Source organism: Chiloscyllium plagiosum, unplaced genomic scaffold (genome assembly GCF_037043375.1).
Source record: "Chiloscyllium plagiosum isolate Xiang-an unplaced genomic scaffold, Cpla_swu_hap1 HiC_scaffold_5, whole genome shotgun sequence".
Taxonomy (NCBI): domain Eukaryota; kingdom Metazoa; phylum Chordata; class Chondrichthyes; order Orectolobiformes; family Hemiscylliidae; genus Chiloscyllium; species Chiloscyllium plagiosum.
The window spans coordinates 31,643,075-31,660,670 of NW_028270143.1; the positions used below are offsets into that span (position 1 = coordinate 31,643,075).

Here is a 17,596-nt window from a genome sequence, read left to right on the forward strand (position 1 = left end):
ACGAACCTCAATTGGTCGCATTCCTGGTCGGTCGCTGATTCAATCCCAAGTCATTCGCATTCAAGCATGGTTTGGACCACAGCAGCAGACTGGCAAGGAGGCTGCAAATGCCAACCTCTTGCCCACCTGCCTCCAATCAAGATTCATACAGTTTTCAAAATCCAGTCCGAGGGGCAAGACAGATTGTTTTATATGTGGAAATCAACCTTGACTGAGAAAGACTGACAACTTCTGGCACAGATGTCATTTTTCCAGGCATCAATTTGAATCAGGCACAAAATTAAGGGATCTCCAGGTATCTAACAATATCGATGTCATCAATCAGGGAAGCTCTGAACTGAAGAATTCTCACAAACATAGTAGTGTGCACTAATTATACTTTACTTTTTACAAATTTTACAAGGAGTGAAATAAGGTTTGGCACACGTAAGGCTCAAATACAAGTTGAAACATCAAACAAGCTTCAAAAGATATTAAAAAACAAACCACTATTATGGAGTCATTTGACATTACATAAAATATTTAATTTTCCAAAGTCAGAAGTGTTTTTTTTGAAGCAGTTATGAAGAAGCACATAGCTAAACACCCAGGCAAATATTCTTCCCCTTCACAGGAAGAACACTGATTTTTCAGAGTTTAAAAATTGATACAGTACGAAAGAGGAACCTCCCATCACTTCAGTGATTTCAAATTCCCACGTGCAGGCACTTTAACAGCCCATCTGTTGAGGGGTAGCAGGGTCACTAAGTTACTTCTCCATTTCTATATTTAACCCCAAATGCTAGTGGTTTCTGTCAGTTTCAGCTAAAACTATGGCCACAATTTGGATCAATTGGGGAATAATTAGGGAACATTACAGTCAAAATTTTAAGATACTCCTTTCCTTCATCTATGTCTAATTTGTTTTAAAAGCTTTTTTCATTTGGATCACAAGAATGCTTCTCCAAATAGATTGCTTCCTGAATTCTCTCAGGTGTTCACAGAACATTTATCTGTTCCATCAAATAATGGATGCTCTCCTGAAGTCACTGGTTTTATTTTAAATTTGTTGATAGGATGCAAGTGAACATGCTCAGCAAAGCTTTTATTACTCACCTTTTAAGAAGCCTTCTTGAGCAATTGTGCTATGGGGTCTCGATAAATGTAAGGTCCTATTAGGAAGGCTGTTTCAGGATTCTGATCTAGTGACAATGTAGGAATTGTGATGCATTTCCATCTCAGAACAGTGTGTGAACTTCAGAGAACCTGAAGTCATCTTGTTCTCATATGCCTGCTGTCTCTGTACCTTCCAGATGGTAGAGATTGCAGGGTTGGGAAACATTAATAATGTTTTGGCAGGTTACTGCAACACATCTTGTACTATACACAATGGTGGAGAGAATGAACGAATGTTTAAAATGCTGGATGTGGTGCCAATCAAGTCAGCTGATTTTTCCTGTATGTTGTCAGGAGTCGAGTGTTGTCAGAGCTAAACAAGAAGACGGTATTGCATCAAATACCTGACTTGTATCTTTTAGATATTGGCAAGGCTTTGGGAAAATCAGGATTTGAGTTACTTGTCACAGAATTCCCAGACCTTGAACTGCGCCCTTTCAGTCACAGTACTCATGTTGCTGATCAACGGTAGTCCCCAAGGCTGGTGACAGTTGGAGAATTCATCGATAGTAATACAACTGAAGGTCAGCAGGGAGATGATCAGGATTCTTGGTTGTCGGAGATGCTTGTTGCCCGGCACTTGTGGGGTCCAAATATATTTTGCCATTTTATCAGCCTAATCTCAGAAGTTGTTCAAATCTTGCTCTATGTGGGCACAGACTTTTGTTATGAGGAGTTGCACAAGGAACTGAACACCCCCACTCCTGACATGATGGAAAATATCCTACATTCGTCAACTTCTTTTCCCGAGTAATATCTGCAGTGATGTGCTGGGGTTGAGACAATTGACCATGCTGCAACCACAATGACAAATGGCAAATCTGTCTCCAAATAGCGGTCAGTAACAAACCCATTCTATGCAGATTCCAATCGACTCAATGCCATTAGGGCCCTCTACTGTTACATTTAGTCACAAATGCTTCCTTGATGTCAAGGGCAGTCATTCTCACCTTACATCTTGTATGCAGTGTTGTTCTACACAAGACTGCAATGAATAGTTCTCTGAGCACTTCTAGCTGATGATCGTTGCAAATGCTTTAGCTTCAGTTTTTTTTGCATTCATGTACTCTGCCGGAACTAAGACTTCTTTTCTGGTTTGTTATTTAATTGCCCACCATTCATGAATGATGGGGTGAAATTGCAGAATTGATCTGATTGGGTGCTGTGAGATCACTTAGTTGTGTGCATTTTGGAGTACATCCATGATTTAGCATGCATATAGCCTTACATTGTAGGCACCTCAGTCTTAGGTATGCCCAGTCCTCCTAAATAGCTTTGATATATTCCTTTTTGGTTCCATGGCTTGATTGGAAATGAGATAGGTGCTAGGCTTTGCTGTTACAGACTGCAGTGGAATACAATTCTACTGTTTCTAATTCACAGCCATTCACAAATGCCCCATCTTGAGTTGCTAAATTTGCTTTCAATCTATTCCATTTGGCACAATGGCAGTGCCACAGCATTATGGAGCGTATGGTTCATTGTGGAAAAAGGGTATTTTGTCTTTGCTAAGACATTGAAGTGTTCACTTCTGGTAACTTTGTTTGCATTAAATGCCATTTTTGAAAAAAACAGTTTAGGGATGTGGACAAATATAGCATCATTGTTAGCAGAACTGTAGATCGATATAAACTGGGAAAACTGTTGAGATTAGTGATAAAAGTATGGAATATCTTGTGAGGGTAGCCTCTCTCAACTTGAACAAATGTAAAATTGCATAAGGAAATCCTTGAGAGTGTAAGCTTTTGTTCATGTTATAATATGGAAAAAAGTTATTCTTTTTGGGGACAAGGATCAATGTTAACAGATACCAACTACTCACTTCAAAGCACAAGGTGTTTAATGTTAACAGAGAGGATGTTTCAGGTGACACTTTTAAAACAAGTACTTTAAAGTCAATTTAAATACATTTATCAACATCCGAGTACCAGCAATAGCATATGATTAAAACAGGCTTTGAAAATTTTGAACTATTACAACGTGATAAAGCAGAGACCACTACCACTTAAATTTCTGATGCCCTTGTAAAATAGCCTGGAATTAAAAACTGTGTTACACATAAAATAATTCTTAAATGAATAATTCCTTTAAAGCTAGCCTTCAGTAGCTAGACATATTCAAGCTGTTTAAGACAGGAGAATGTGATATATTGTCTCAAGAGCAATAGTCAAGGGCATATTAGATCCCACAGGTTCTCAACAAACAATCAAACGTGTTTAGTTTACTAAGTCTTCCATGACTTCTCAGATTCTGAACAGATAGTGGCACTATTGGAGCAATTGTTGATTTTTGGTTGAATACTTTAACCATTCTGACAAAACTGGTAAAAATAAAGGGCAGTGCAAAAAGTTCCAAAATATAAACCACCTATTTAATTTCACAATAGAAACTTAATATTTTATAGTCAGTCAGTTCACAACCTTGATGTCACAGTTGAACCCAAGATGAACTCCCAATTTCAAGTTTATGCCATGGCTGAAATATCTTATTTCCATCTTTGTGACATCACCCAACTGCACCTGCCTCATCACTTCACCTACTGAAGTCCTCACCCATACCTCATTTCCTCTAGACAACTCCAATGTACTCCTGACTAGTGCCTCACATTCTAACCTTGGGAAACTAGAGTTTATTTCAAATCTTGCTACCTGCGCCCTGATTTGCACTTGGTCACCTGACTTATTAAATAGCTTGATGTATTATCTTAAACTAAAGTGAAGAAGAATAAAAGTTTAAGTTCAATGCATGAACTTTAAATGCTCACTGAACCACAATTGGCGAATCTACTGACATATTGACAGCATACATTTGGAAAATTGACACTAAATAGTCAAACATCCTCAAAAATACAGATACATAGATTAAAAATACAATATTACTTGATATTAAAATACTTTTTACAACAAAATTTACACCTTTCAATTTAACTCATGAATACCAAACTGATTGATCATTTTGTCAGTGAAAACCAAACATCAAGAGCTTCCATGCTGGCATTCAAGATGATACTGTAAAGTTTTAAAAGTGCTATCAGTATCCAACATTTCTTTAAACTAAGATTTTTCACCACTGTCATTGGATAACAACTGAAGCTTTTCTAATGGTTTTGTTTGATGACAATGTTCCTCTGATCTACACATATCTATACACATGCTTATATTTTCAAACACGAATGATCAGATCAGATGTAAGTTTCAGGAAGCTTTCAAGTAACTTCAGACACAAGTAGTTACTTTAGGTATTGCTGTGTAGTGAATCAAAAAATTTATCACAACAGAAAACACCCCAAATTACTGAAGAAGTAAACTCCAAGAGGTATATTGATGTTTCTAAATGAAATCCACAGGAATTCATAGAATGCAATAGGATTAAAATGTTAGATCAAGGGGGTTGCTGCATATTATGCATTGGAGTGCTGTATCTGATTTAGCTTTGAGTTTGAGTAAAGTAGCAAAAATAATTACTGTTTAAAAAAAAAATTAACCCCAGAACTTTCACAACAAAGTTTGAGCTGGGATGTTCGTGAGCTTCCAGTGGCTCTCTGGTATATGTATTATTTTATTTGTGCTGTAACAAAGACCTTTACTCTTTAATCTTCTGCTAGGTGATTATGAGATGATATTAGTGAAAGCCAGGTTAATAACTTCAAGCTATTATTCCACAGAATGAATTAGCCAAAGAAGGAGGAAGCATAGGGTTGAATGCTGAAAACAGATTATTGATAGCAATATTCACTGATTAATACCTAGGTCTTTAATTAATATTCAAGACTTTTCCTATTCGTTATTTTCAAAGAGATGGTGTTGAACTTGGACAAGGTACTTGTTAGACCTCAGCTGGAATACTACACACAGTTCTGGGTACTACTTAATAAAAAGGATGTGAACAAACTGGAGAGAACACAGAAGCAATTTACAAGAATGGTATCATGGATGAAAGATTTCAGTTATGAACATCGATTTAAAAGGTTAGGCTCGTTCTCAGTGAAGCTAAAAAAACAAACTAAGAGGAGATCTGATAGAAGTTTTCAAAATTGCCAGTGGACTGGACAGAGAGAAATTGTTCCCATTTTTAAATGGATACAGAACAAGGGCATGCAGGTTTGAAATTATTTGCAAAAGCAGAAATTGAGGGGAGAAAATCTTTTCAGAGCAAATAGTTAGGTGTGGAATGCACTGCCTAGAGTGTGGTCTTTCAATGATGCATTCAAGAAAGCATTGGGGATGATTGATTGGAAGTGCAAGAGTTTGAGACAAAAAGGAGAAGACTGACATTGTATAATAGTGCTCATTTGAAGAGCCTCTGCCAAACGAACCTAGACCAGAAGAACCTTTTGCACTGAAACACGTCTATTATACTAACCTGTATGAGTTCTTCTATGCCTCTGTAATTCATCACTCCGGGTGAAACGTTTGCCACAGAACAGCCAGTTGCACACAAACGGTCTCTCACCAGTGTGCCAGCGAAGATGTGCCCGTAAGTGAGAAGTTTTCCCATAGACTTTTCCACAACCCTCCATGTGGCAAATGTGCTGTTTCTTCTTCCCTGGTTCAGATGAACTCCTATTTAACCAAATCAGAATTGGAAGATTCCAAAAGAAAAATTAAAGCATACCAACATTTTTTGCAAGCTAGTCATCCTTTGTGAAAATAATGCAGTACCCAAGTATAAATAGTTTCTTTCTCAGTAGATTGCTGAAGTGTTAGAAGCAACAGTGATTCAAAATGGATGGAATTAAGATTTCTATAGCACTCCTAACTGTTCAGTTGTTCCAGCAAATGTGTGTCATGCATTCAGTAGGAGACACTGAGAACTACAGCTAGTACAGCTGGGACCTAGAAACACTGAATAACTAGCCTTGTGCTTGCTGTGCCTTGACAGGGCAAAATTTCCACCCATTTCAGGTTAGTGGTAACAAACCATAATAAAGTAGTAAACATTATAGTGGCTCAGTGACTAGCACTGCTTCCTCACAGCACCAGGGGCCTGGGTTAGACTCCAGCCTCTCAATCTCCATGTCTGCTCAGGTTTCCTCCCACAGTACAAAAATATGCAGGTTAGGTGGATTGACCATGCTAAATTTCACATAGGGTCCAGGGATGTGCAGGCTAGGTGAGTTAACCATGGGAAATGCAGGGTTACAAGGATGTGGTAGGGGGGCTGTGTCTGGATGGGATGCTCTTCAGAGTGCCTACTTTCACACTGTAGGGATTCTATAAAAACAACACAGGTGATAAATCAAACTGCTCAATGTGGATTTTTAATGGACTGGCTATTTAATTAATCAACTGTTTCCAAGTATCTACTGAATATATTCAAAGAGAATATTTGTAGAACATGATGGGATTTCAAGAAGAAATTGATGAACTCTAAAATTAAAGAACCTGATAAACATCAGCAGAATCATAACTATTTACGAATGCATCAAATGTAATCATTTTCAATTTTTATTTTGATTATTTATATCATTTCCTGAAAGTGGATCTTCTTTACACCTACACGATTGTGGTAGTAAAGCAGGAAAGATCATTGGACAGATATGTTGAGATGCAAATCCACCCAAAATATTCTCTCAACTTCATTTCAAATACTGATCTATGTATGGGTGGCACTTTTGGCTTTAATCCAGAGCATTGCAAGAACCTATTCTCAGGCATGCTTCAACCAATGGCATATTTACACAATAAGTGGCTAAATCTGCCCCCTACAGGAACCAGTCCAGAATGGATTTGAACTTTGGTCCCCCCCAGCAAGAATGCAAGTTATCTCCTCAGCTTTTAGCATGTTGCTACTAGACTGCATTGTCAATTTTTAATAATTATCCTGAGTATATTGTTGAACACATGAGATAAATAGCTATTTATTAGAATGCTGAAGAGCAATAATTGTGACATTTAGCAAGGTCTCATGCTTCAGTGGTACCAGAGAAAGTGGTGGTGGTGGGTATAATTACATTTAAAAGGGTATATGAATGAGGAAGCGTTGATGGATAGGGGCCAGATGCTGGCAAATGGGACTTGGTCAGATTTGGATGTCTGGTTGGCATGGACACGTTGGACCAAAGGGTCTGTTCTGTGCTGAATGAACATGCTCTGGCCAGTTTGTGCAGAATTTCTCTGGCTTGTATCTGATGCTTGGTTATTGATTTCAGTACTTTAATGTGTTGACTGCAGCTCTGCAGCGATGGAACAAGCTCACCTTACATTTTCTAAAACTTTTATCCCACTAGCCGCTCATCTTAAACTTGAACATCTAGTACCTGAACTTCGTCCTCACTGTTTTACATTTTCCTCCAACCCCATATATTGAAAAATAATAAGCTTTGTTTATATTATTTCATGATCTCGCTAGTTCATATTTCTAACTTCAAAAGTTTGGCAGAAGCCAAGTTAATTATGTTCGCTACTCTGAAATGTTTCAGATTCTGAGCAATGAGTCTTTAATGTTGGTCTAATGTTTGCCGGGTACATTAACATTTAAAAGGCATTTGGACAAATAGGCGCATAGAAAAGATTTGGAAGGATATGGCCCAAGTGCAGGGCAATGGGTTTAGCATGGATGATGCTCAAATGTCTTACATTTAATCAAGATTAATATTTACAATCATTTACAAATACAAGAGCTAGTTTGCTTCACAATTTAATAAAGTCATGTCTTATCTGATTGTAACCTCATGTATCTGTACAGAGTATGCATTCTTCAGCTTTTTCTTTAGGGGAGATAAAGTGGTTGTAGTGCTAATGACAAGGACCACACAAAACGGAAAGTAAACTTATGGCAGTTTTTAAGTTGAGTTTTAAAGAGAATTGAAAACATAGCATTTAAAAACTATGCCAAATGATCACTATGCCAAAATGATCTTTTGGTGCTATATTTAATACAACACTCACCATATACAAATAACATAATAAATCTTTTAGAAATTCACTCATTAAAGGAATTAATAAAAGGTAAAAAAGATAGAATTCTCATTTCATCACTCACCTCCCTTCTCCATCTCTACAGTTAGGGCATGAGCATGCAACTCTCCTTAGCCTTTTTCCAGGCTGAACATCCTGGTCACTAGCTGGTTGGAGCTGTACTTGTGTGATGCTGTTGGGGCTAACAGTGCCCAGTGTAGCATTGGCAATGTTGCCAACAGCCACTGTAACAGGAGTTACAGTTGCAGGCTGTACTTTCAGATGCCATTTTGTATCGCCACCATCCTGGGTCTGCTGTTGACCTATGGGACAGTATTACATGTAAACTTATTCTTCATACTTGATCTGTACATAAAAGAAAGTGGTTAAAACATCCCAGTCAACCTCGAACAGCTCCTTTTCTACTTATTCCTCCTTGTTAAATTGTGCAAACTGACACACTGTCTTAGATATTATCCAAATTTCAAGAACAGACTTACAATGAATATATCCTTTAAATTTATAGAAATGAACACCCAGAAGACAGGGGCAGTCATTCAATACCTAGAGTCTTTTTTTTCAAAAAAAGGAAAAAAAGATCCATGACAACATGTACCCCAATTCATTTATCTCTCTGTCTGACATACCAATACTATTACTTCACAAGGAGCTAACAATATTAGTATCAACTATTTCACTTCATTCAGCAGTCAGGTTTTTTGGGGATATTATCCCCAGATTTTCACATTTGTGTGAATAAACACTTTCGTTTCTGCTGTCAATGCTCCAGATCTATTTGCAACTGCAGTCTTTGCTCTGAACCGTTCCCTGTGAGAGAGGAGTTTCTACCTCTACCTTACTGAATTATTTTAAAGGTCTCTACCAGACCCTATGAGTCACGGAGTTATAAGCACAGAAACAGATCCTTCGGACCAACTCCTCTGCACTGACGAGATATCCAAAATTAATCTTGTCCCACCTGCCAGCATTTCCTTACTGGATCTCACCACCAGAGCCCGCATCAGCATCTGACACCTTCTGTTTCAACTGCAACCTTTTTAGCTTATATTCACATTCTCTCTTCCCTTTTCCTTTGTACTTCAAAATTATTATCCATCCCTCTTTCCTGATGTTTTTCTGCCGTATGTATCTTCATCCTCTCCTCACCCTTCAGCTGCTTCAACTATAATTGCAGATCACCCAAATATCTTTGTAGTCCTGCAGCACGGTGACAGTCCCTTCGGCCCAAACTGGTCACTCTGACTAAATGGACTATCCACGCTAAACCCATTGCCCTGCACTTGGGCCATATCCTTCCAAATCTTTGCTATCCACATATTTATCCAAATGCCTTTTAAATGTTAATGTACCCGCCTTAAATTGCTTCTGCTTGCAGCTCATTCCATTTGCAGGTTCCATCTAACCTCTAACCTGATGCCCTCTAGTCCTCTATTCCCCAACCCTGGGGAAAAAGACTAAGTGCATTTCACCCTATCCATGCCTCTCATGACCTTGTAGAATTCGAAGATCCCCCCCCCCCCCCCCCCCCCTCAGTCACCTACGCTCTAAAGAATAAAGTCCTAGCTTGTCCAACCACTCCCCATAGCTCATTCCCTTGAGTCCTGGCAACATCCTTATAAAATTTCTTCTGCAAGCTCTCCAGTTTAATAACATCCTTCATAAAACAAGGTGACCAAAACTGAACACAACACTCCAAGTGCAGCCTCACCAATGTCCTGTACACCTGCAACATAAACTTCCCAACTTCTACACTCAATGCCCTGACTGATGAAGACCAGTGTGCCAAAAGCCACCTTCACTGCCCTGTCGACCTTTGACTCTACTTTCATAGAACTGTATACCTGAACTCCAAGGTCCCTCTGTTCGACCATACTTCTTAATTCACCATGAAACTCCTATGTAACATCCCATACTTCTCTATATTAAACTCCATTTGCCATTTCTCAGCCCACTTCCCCAGCTGATCAAGCTCTTGCTGCAATTTCTGATAACCTTCCTCACTGTCCACGATATTGTCTATTTTAGTGTCATCTGCAAACTTACTAATTTATGCCTTGTACATTCTTATCCAAATCATTGATATAGATAACAAACAACAATAAGTCCTGTATTGACCAGAGGCACAACACTAGTCACAGATATCCAGTCTGACAAGCATCTTTCTATTAGCCTCTGCTTCCTACCATCAAGCCAACTGTGTATCCAATTTGCCATCTCGTCTGATTCCACATGATTGACCTTTCAGAGCAGCCAACCACATGGAATTTTATCAAAGGCCTTGTTGAAATCCACAGACTACACTTACAGCTCTGCCCTTATCAACCTGCCTAGTCACTGCATTAAAACTAACAAATTTGCAAGGCATGATTTCCCATCCACAGAGTTATCTGACTACTCCTAAATCAAACCCGGTCTTTCCAAATCCTTGTATATTGTCTCCCTCAGAATCTTCAAGTAAATTATCACAGATTTTAGACTTGCTGGTCTCTCATTCTCAGAATTTTCTTTGTAGCCCTTCTGGAATAACAGCACAATATTCATCACCCTTCAGTATCCTGGAACCTTACCCATGGCGAATGATGATGCAAATATATCAATCAGGGACCTCACAATTTCTTCTCCAGCCTCTTGCAGGGCTCTTGGATATATCAACTAGGCAAAAGTGAGAACCGTAGATGCTGGAAAGCAGAGTTTAGATCAGAGTGGTGCTGGAAAAGCACAGCAGGTCAGGCAGCATCTGAGGAGTAGGAAAATCGACATTTCGTGCAAAAGCCCTTCATCAGGAATAGAGGATAAATCTCACCACCCTGGAGGCTCCCTGCCTCTTTTTGCTGTCTTGATTTCCTTCTTCAGTAAACTCCTGCATCCCCAATATACCATCAGGGATTTCCTTGATCCCAACTGCTGTACCTGAGCCAACGCTCCCTTGTTGCATTAGCAGATCCACCCACGAGGATATTGGTTCCCTCTCCAGTCCAGGTGCAACCTGTCCCTCTTGAACAGGTCACTTCTGCCCCAGAAAAGATCCCAATGTTCTAAGAATCTGAATCTGTCCGCTGCAACAATTAGTTAGCCATGCCCTCATTCTCCTGTTCTTACCTTCATTAGGACATGGCACTGGAAATAATCTAAAGATTACCACCGACGAGGTGATGGTTTTTTAATCTTTTTTCCAACTCTCCATAATCATGCCACAGGGCCTCATCTCTATTTCTACATATGTCATTTGTGCCAATGTGCACAATCACTTCTGGATGCTGACCGTCCTCCTGGGCCCTAGCACCCAGGAGGCAACATACCATCCTGGATTCCCATTTGCTGCCACAGAATCTCCTATCTGACCCCCTATCAAGTCTCCTATCACTAAGGGCCTGTTTACTTTACCCTTTCCTACTGTCCAGAGCCATAGTGCCACCAACCTGACTACTGTGATTTTCCCCGGATGGTCACCACTCTTTCCCTCCCCCCCCCCCCCCCCCCCCCGCAAAACACTCAACAATATTCAAAACCATATACCTGTTTGATGGGAATGGCCACAGGGATTCCTGTACTCCCTTTGCCTTACCTGGTGGTCATCCAACTACTCTCTGCCTGTGTCTTAGGCGTGACCCCCTCAAACTCTCAGATGATCCTGAGTGCAACCAGCTCCAGTTCCCTAACACGGTCTCCCAGGGGCACACTTGGGTGCACTTCCCACAGACTTAGTCATCAAGGACTATGGAAATCTCATTCTAGCATTTCACTGCCTGGAGTACTTGGCACTCTTTACATATTTCCTCAAAACCCAAGGTGCTGTGCTAGCAACTCAATTAGCTCGCACTTTAAGCTCTGTCAGGTAACACTGCTTTCAGATTACCTGTCAAATTAATCAGTCTTGATTTTGAAATTTCCTTTAATGCTGCCAGCAACAGAACTTTCATCTGCAGGAAATCCTTTGCTGTTTCCAATGCCATGCCTTAAATGCAGTGCAGACCCGGTTTTCCACAGGATCCTCATTGCTTATTTCCAATACAAACTAAATCAAATCCACTTTGAACCCGGGACCATGAACTGCCAAACTTTAGCACCCAGTGGGGCTGGATACTGTAAATCAAGCCCTGCTATTCCTGGGGTCATTAGATTAGATTACTTACAGTGTGGAAACAGGCCCTTCGGCCCAACAAGTCCACACCGACCCACCGAAGCGCAAGCCACCCATACCCCTGCATTTACCCCTTCACCTAACACTACGGGCAATTTAGCATGGCCAATTCACCTGACCTGCACATCTTTGGACTATGGGAGGAAATCGGAGCACCCGGAGGAAACCCACGCAGACACGGGGAGAATGTACTTGATGTTTGAGTCTTTTTGTTTTTAAAGAACTTATGCACAGTACCTCAATTGACCAAACTTTCAGATGGAGGATAGACAGTAAGGAATAAACAAACAATTTGTTTCAAGCATATCTATGCACTAGGACTCCTTTGCCACATTATACTTTTATTGTTCAAAGATTCAACTGTATAATCTGATCAGCAGCACCTTTACCTAGAGTAAATAGTTTAGTTTGCTAACAAAAAATTTCCATATATAAACAGCAGCTATGCCAAGCATGATTCGCTATTACTGAAAATAAGAGGAAGTTTTGGTTACACTTGCACCATTGAAATGGCAATGCACTATTTTTGCCTTTTTCGTTTTCAAAAAGTGATAATTCTAAATAATGGAGGATTTGTTGCAGCCTGGTTTAACAGAATATTGAGCAATGCTTAAATTATGTACAGTTCTGACTTTTGTCTAGATTACCAATACAGTAAATGTAAGTGTTACCAATTTCATGGTGGCGAAGTACACTGCACTAGAGTCAAATAACTCAGAAATCACCCTTTGTCCCATTGTGTCTGCACTGACCTACACTAGTCCCATCTTCTCCCACTTGGCCCAAAGCCTTGAATGTTATGACATTTCACATGCTCATGAAAGTACTTTCCAAAATGTTAAGGCTCCTCATCATGACAGCTCAGTAGTCAGCACTGCTGCCTCACAGCACCAGGAACCCAGGTTCGTTCCCGGCCTCGGGCAACTGTCTGTGTGGAGTTTCCCCATGTCTGCATGGGTTTCCTCCAGGTGCTCAGGTTTCCTCTCTCAGTCACAAAGATGTGCAGGTCAGGTGAATTGGCCATTCTAAATTGCCTATAGTCTTAGGTGTATTAGTCAGAGGGAATGGGTCTGGGTGGGTTACTCTTTGGAGGGTTGGTGTAGACATGTTGGGCCGAAGGGCCAGTTTCCGCACTGTATGGAATCTAATCTAACCATCTAATGCATTAACCCACCCCCATCAGTGCATTGCAGATTTCTACCATCCTAGTTTCCTTTTTGAATGCAAGGAACAATGCAGTGTTGGACCCAAGTGTTGAAACTGAAAAGCTCTTCTGAACACATTTCAAGAAATCTGCCTCCTTTAAACCTTTTGACTATGACTATCCCAATTAATGCTGGGAAAGTTGAAATCCCTTAATTATCCTATTATTATTATTATTACACACCTCCATGCGTTGTTCATCTGCTTTCCTACTGCATGTTCACTGCCAGCCATGTGACTACCACATTCTTCTTACAAAGGTCTGCAGACAGTCTCATTCGAAGATGCTTCAGAAGTACTTTCTCCCACCATCCCACCTCCCCGGAATGTTGAGGTGCCAGTCTAGCCCCTCCTTCAACTGACATCTCTATGATACCAACAATATTATATGCCACATGGCAATCTAAGTCCTTAACTCGTCTATCTTATGAAAGAAGCTCAATTTAAGTTACAACCCGACTTTGTGTCTTAGTATGGAATATTACTTTCATGTACAGATATACAATGATAGGCAATTCCATTTGACCAGAAAAGCAGTTAGGGAATCAACTCTATCCTAAGTAGATGTAGTGGTTTTCAAATATTTGATCTGAGAAAGAATGAGAAAATCTGATTTATGATGTGGCAGGCAAACACATCAGAGGACCTCAACATGCGATTCTGGTGCCCAACATCAATATAATATCTTCCTCTTTTACCGTTATTACTGTCAGAATGACTACTCATATTAGACTAAATTTTCTTTGAACATTTCAGAACTATAACTGAACAAAACTAGAAAGAAAAAGAACAATGGTGCACAAGCCAAATTTAAAGGAAGAAGCGACAATTAAAATGCTACACCATAAGATGTATGAATGAGGGGGAGCAAAACTGCAAAAACTCTTTGAAGATTCTTAAAATCCACTTTCAGCCGTTGGCAGCCTTATCCAAGTCTGAAGGAATAGGAGGCGCAGGGATAAAGAGGAGGCATAAAGGAAGCCAAAAGACATGGAAGAAGAGAGGGTTTGAAAATTTTGTGCCAAAAAGGCTGTTAAGCCAGGCCCGAAACTAAGGTCTGGCTCCAGCAGGTGGCTATTTGCCATTTGGTTGTTGGGATTTGGGTTTAGTTATGATTAAGAGTCAGATTTATAGTTATCCAAGAGTCAAGAGCAGATTTAATTCCTGAACATTTGCAAGCTACCTATTCAGGTACATCAGCGAGAACCATCCAAAATCTCAATTCAGGAGTTTTCTACAGGGTTCCAGACACACCATTTTCATTGGAAATTTCCAATTCCCCTGCAATTCTTGCAATGTCAGCTGCATTACAATCCCAAATGATCAGGCCAAGCAAATCCTGTCTGTGCTGCTACTGAAAGATGTGGGCCAAGATCGTTGTAACTTTATTGCAACTGTCATCTTAGCAAGTCAAATTTATAATTATTGAGTGCATTGCAATTAGCTAAACTCGAAATATTGCTGATGTATGTGACATACCAAGAGTTTATTAAAGCACAAAGAAATCTGACAGATTCAACAAGATATTTATTTATTTAATATGTTTACTTATATAGTAACTTCGACAAAATTGGTTTTATAATGTTTGTGATGTTTTACTAACAAAACACAATAAAATTGGGAGCAGGCTTTGAGTGAGTATTTTAAAAGGAGGCATGGACAGAAACAAAGAAGGTTAGGTGGGAAATTCCTGAGCTAGGAGCCCAGACAGTTGAAGGCAAGGCCACCAAAAGGCCAAAATTGGATAAACACACATCAAACTTATTTTCTCTGTAAAACTGACTTGAAGAAGAGAGTGTGGTCTCTTTAGGAGTTATACACAATCATGTATGTACGGAACAAACAGGCTGTATACAAGTCACATTTTGATTGCTATATAGAAGTGCACCTGTAAAGCTTAGAGGGAATACTGGTTGTAGAGCTGGGAAGTTTACAGAAATAGGGTAAGGGTTGGGCATGGAATGATTTAAAAAACATGGATAAGATTTCTCAAAAGACAAACGGAGGCATTCCTCAATGGCAGTCAATAAACACAGCATCAGCAAACAGAACGATAGATTGATGAGAGTTGGGACTCAAGCAATAGAATTTTGGCTGACTTCACTGTTATAGAGGAGGGAAGATTAAACACTGGGAGCATGTTGTGGTAGTTAGTCTATAGATAACAAAGGTATGGATTTTGTTTGTGGTAGACAAGGCAAGGTGGGTTTGAGTTGTGAAATGTTACAGACCCGATATAGATGGTCTACTGATGGCATGAGCATGTGGTCAGAAGCAACATTAGAATTTTCACAAAAGACTGATTCAATCTTGGAAAAATGTCAGAGATGAAATCAGTGAGTGCTTGCAGGTGGATCAAAGAACAGCTTCAGAGTTCTAGTATTTTGGTCGAGGAAATTTCCAATGATCAAACACTGGGTGCGCAGTGAGACAAATCAGGAATTGTAGTGTTTTACAATTGTAGTGAGATAAAATTCAGTGTACATGTTGAAAAGTGACAGATGTTTCCTTGAGGATCATCGATGTAACAGTGCAGGAAAAGAAACAGAAGCCACTCCAAGTGATTCCCCGGCCAAGACTGAACAAAAAGAATGGAAATTCAGTCCCACTCAACTTGGCAACAGTAGGGAGATGCTGATGGAAGTAAATATGGTTAGCCACATAAGAGGCTACAGATAAGCCAAAGAGTAAACAGCAGGGTCTATACACTGATAGACTCAGTGATGATTTAATAGAATAGTTACATCACAGGAAGCTATTTGGGCATGGCATACAGGCCATCTCTCTGCAAAAGCAGCCCATCTAGCCCTGCAACTCCACCTAAAATATACTTGGAATACTGTGTCCAGTTCTGGTCGCCCTACTATAGAGAAAGATAGAGGCTTTGGAGAGGGTGCAAAGAAGGTTTACCAGGACGTTGCCTGGACTGCAGGGTTTGCCTTATGAATAAAGGTTGAATAAGCTCGGACTTTTCTCTCTGGAGACAAGGAGGAAGAGACGAGACCTGATTGAGGTGTACAAAATAATGAGAGGAATAGATAGAGTCAAGAGCCAGAAACTTTTCCCCAGGGCTGGATTGACTGGTACGAGAAGTTGAAGATACTGGGAGGAAGGCATAAAGGAGGCGTCAGAGGTAGGTTCTTTACGCAGAGAGTTGTGAATGCATGGAATGCATTGCCAGCTGGGGTGGTGGAAGCGAAGTCATTGGGGACATTTAAGCGACTGCTGGAAATGCACATGGATAGCAGTGAGTTGAGGGGTGCCTCGGTTAACTTACTATATTTTACATTAGGATTAAGTCTCGGCACAACATCGTGGGTCAAAGGGCCTGTTCTGTGCTGTACTTTTCTATGTTCTATACGGTCAATTTTTCACTTCAGAATTTAATGGGGTTAATAAACAAACACAATGGATGTAACACGTCGTGACTCTACTAACATACTATTTCAATTAACTAAGTTTCGAATAGGAAAGTCCAGACCGGTGAACAAAGTATCAAACCTACCTTAAATGTACCTACGTCTTTGACCTGTAGGTGAATCTTTCACATATCAACACAAACATACCACACTCTGCAATAGGAAAGATTAGGGAAGCAGTACACTGAAGTTAAAAATAAGCACTGCAGTTCAAGAGTATAATCAGTGCGATTTTCCATAAAAGATCTCAACTTTCTCAAATGAGAAGTCACTGCAGACCTAGTAAAATACTGATCCACAGAAGCAGACAGTGAGAAATTCGACCCATCCTTTTAATTAAAAAGTTCAATCACAAATGTGTAGTATTTAAGCAAATTCCCCAATATCACAAAGTAAACTACAATGCAGGATGTGAAACTGCCAACTAAAACAAGCGCAAATTGAATTATCCTGTGTGCTGTTCACACGTTAAAACCTGGATTTCTGAATTAGAAAATTAACTTAACAACAAAAATTTTGTACTGGTAGCACTGTTTTAATAGGAACCTATTTCGTGAATTTATTCTTGGGACTGCTTCTTTTTTTGGGCATAAAAGGCACACTGGATCTTGACTCATTTAATTTCCCAGACTGTCTGGGCTTCCTCAAATGACCTGAGGAGGCCATGCAGCTGCTGTAGCAGAGACCAGAATATGCAACAATGATGCAAAAGGAACCACTCTGTCTTCCTGCTTCATATTCCTTTAGCACTCAAAAGT

General features: G+C 39.9%; 1 protein-coding gene across 1 annotated transcript in view; it reads right to left on the reverse strand.

The window, feature by feature from the left end:
* Positions 1 to 17,596, reverse strand: part of sp4 (sp4 transcription factor) — a 55,657-nt gene that overhangs the window by 11,646 nt on the left and 26,415 nt on the right. The window contains exons 4-5 of the mRNA XM_043689804.2: positions 8,140 to 8,377; positions 5,518 to 5,717 (exon numbers count right to left, since the gene is read on the reverse strand). Of these exons, the coding sequence (XP_043545739.2) occupies positions 5,518 to 5,717; positions 8,140 to 8,377 (438 nt within the window). The remainder of the gene's footprint in view (positions 1 to 5,517; positions 5,718 to 8,139; positions 8,378 to 17,596) is intronic.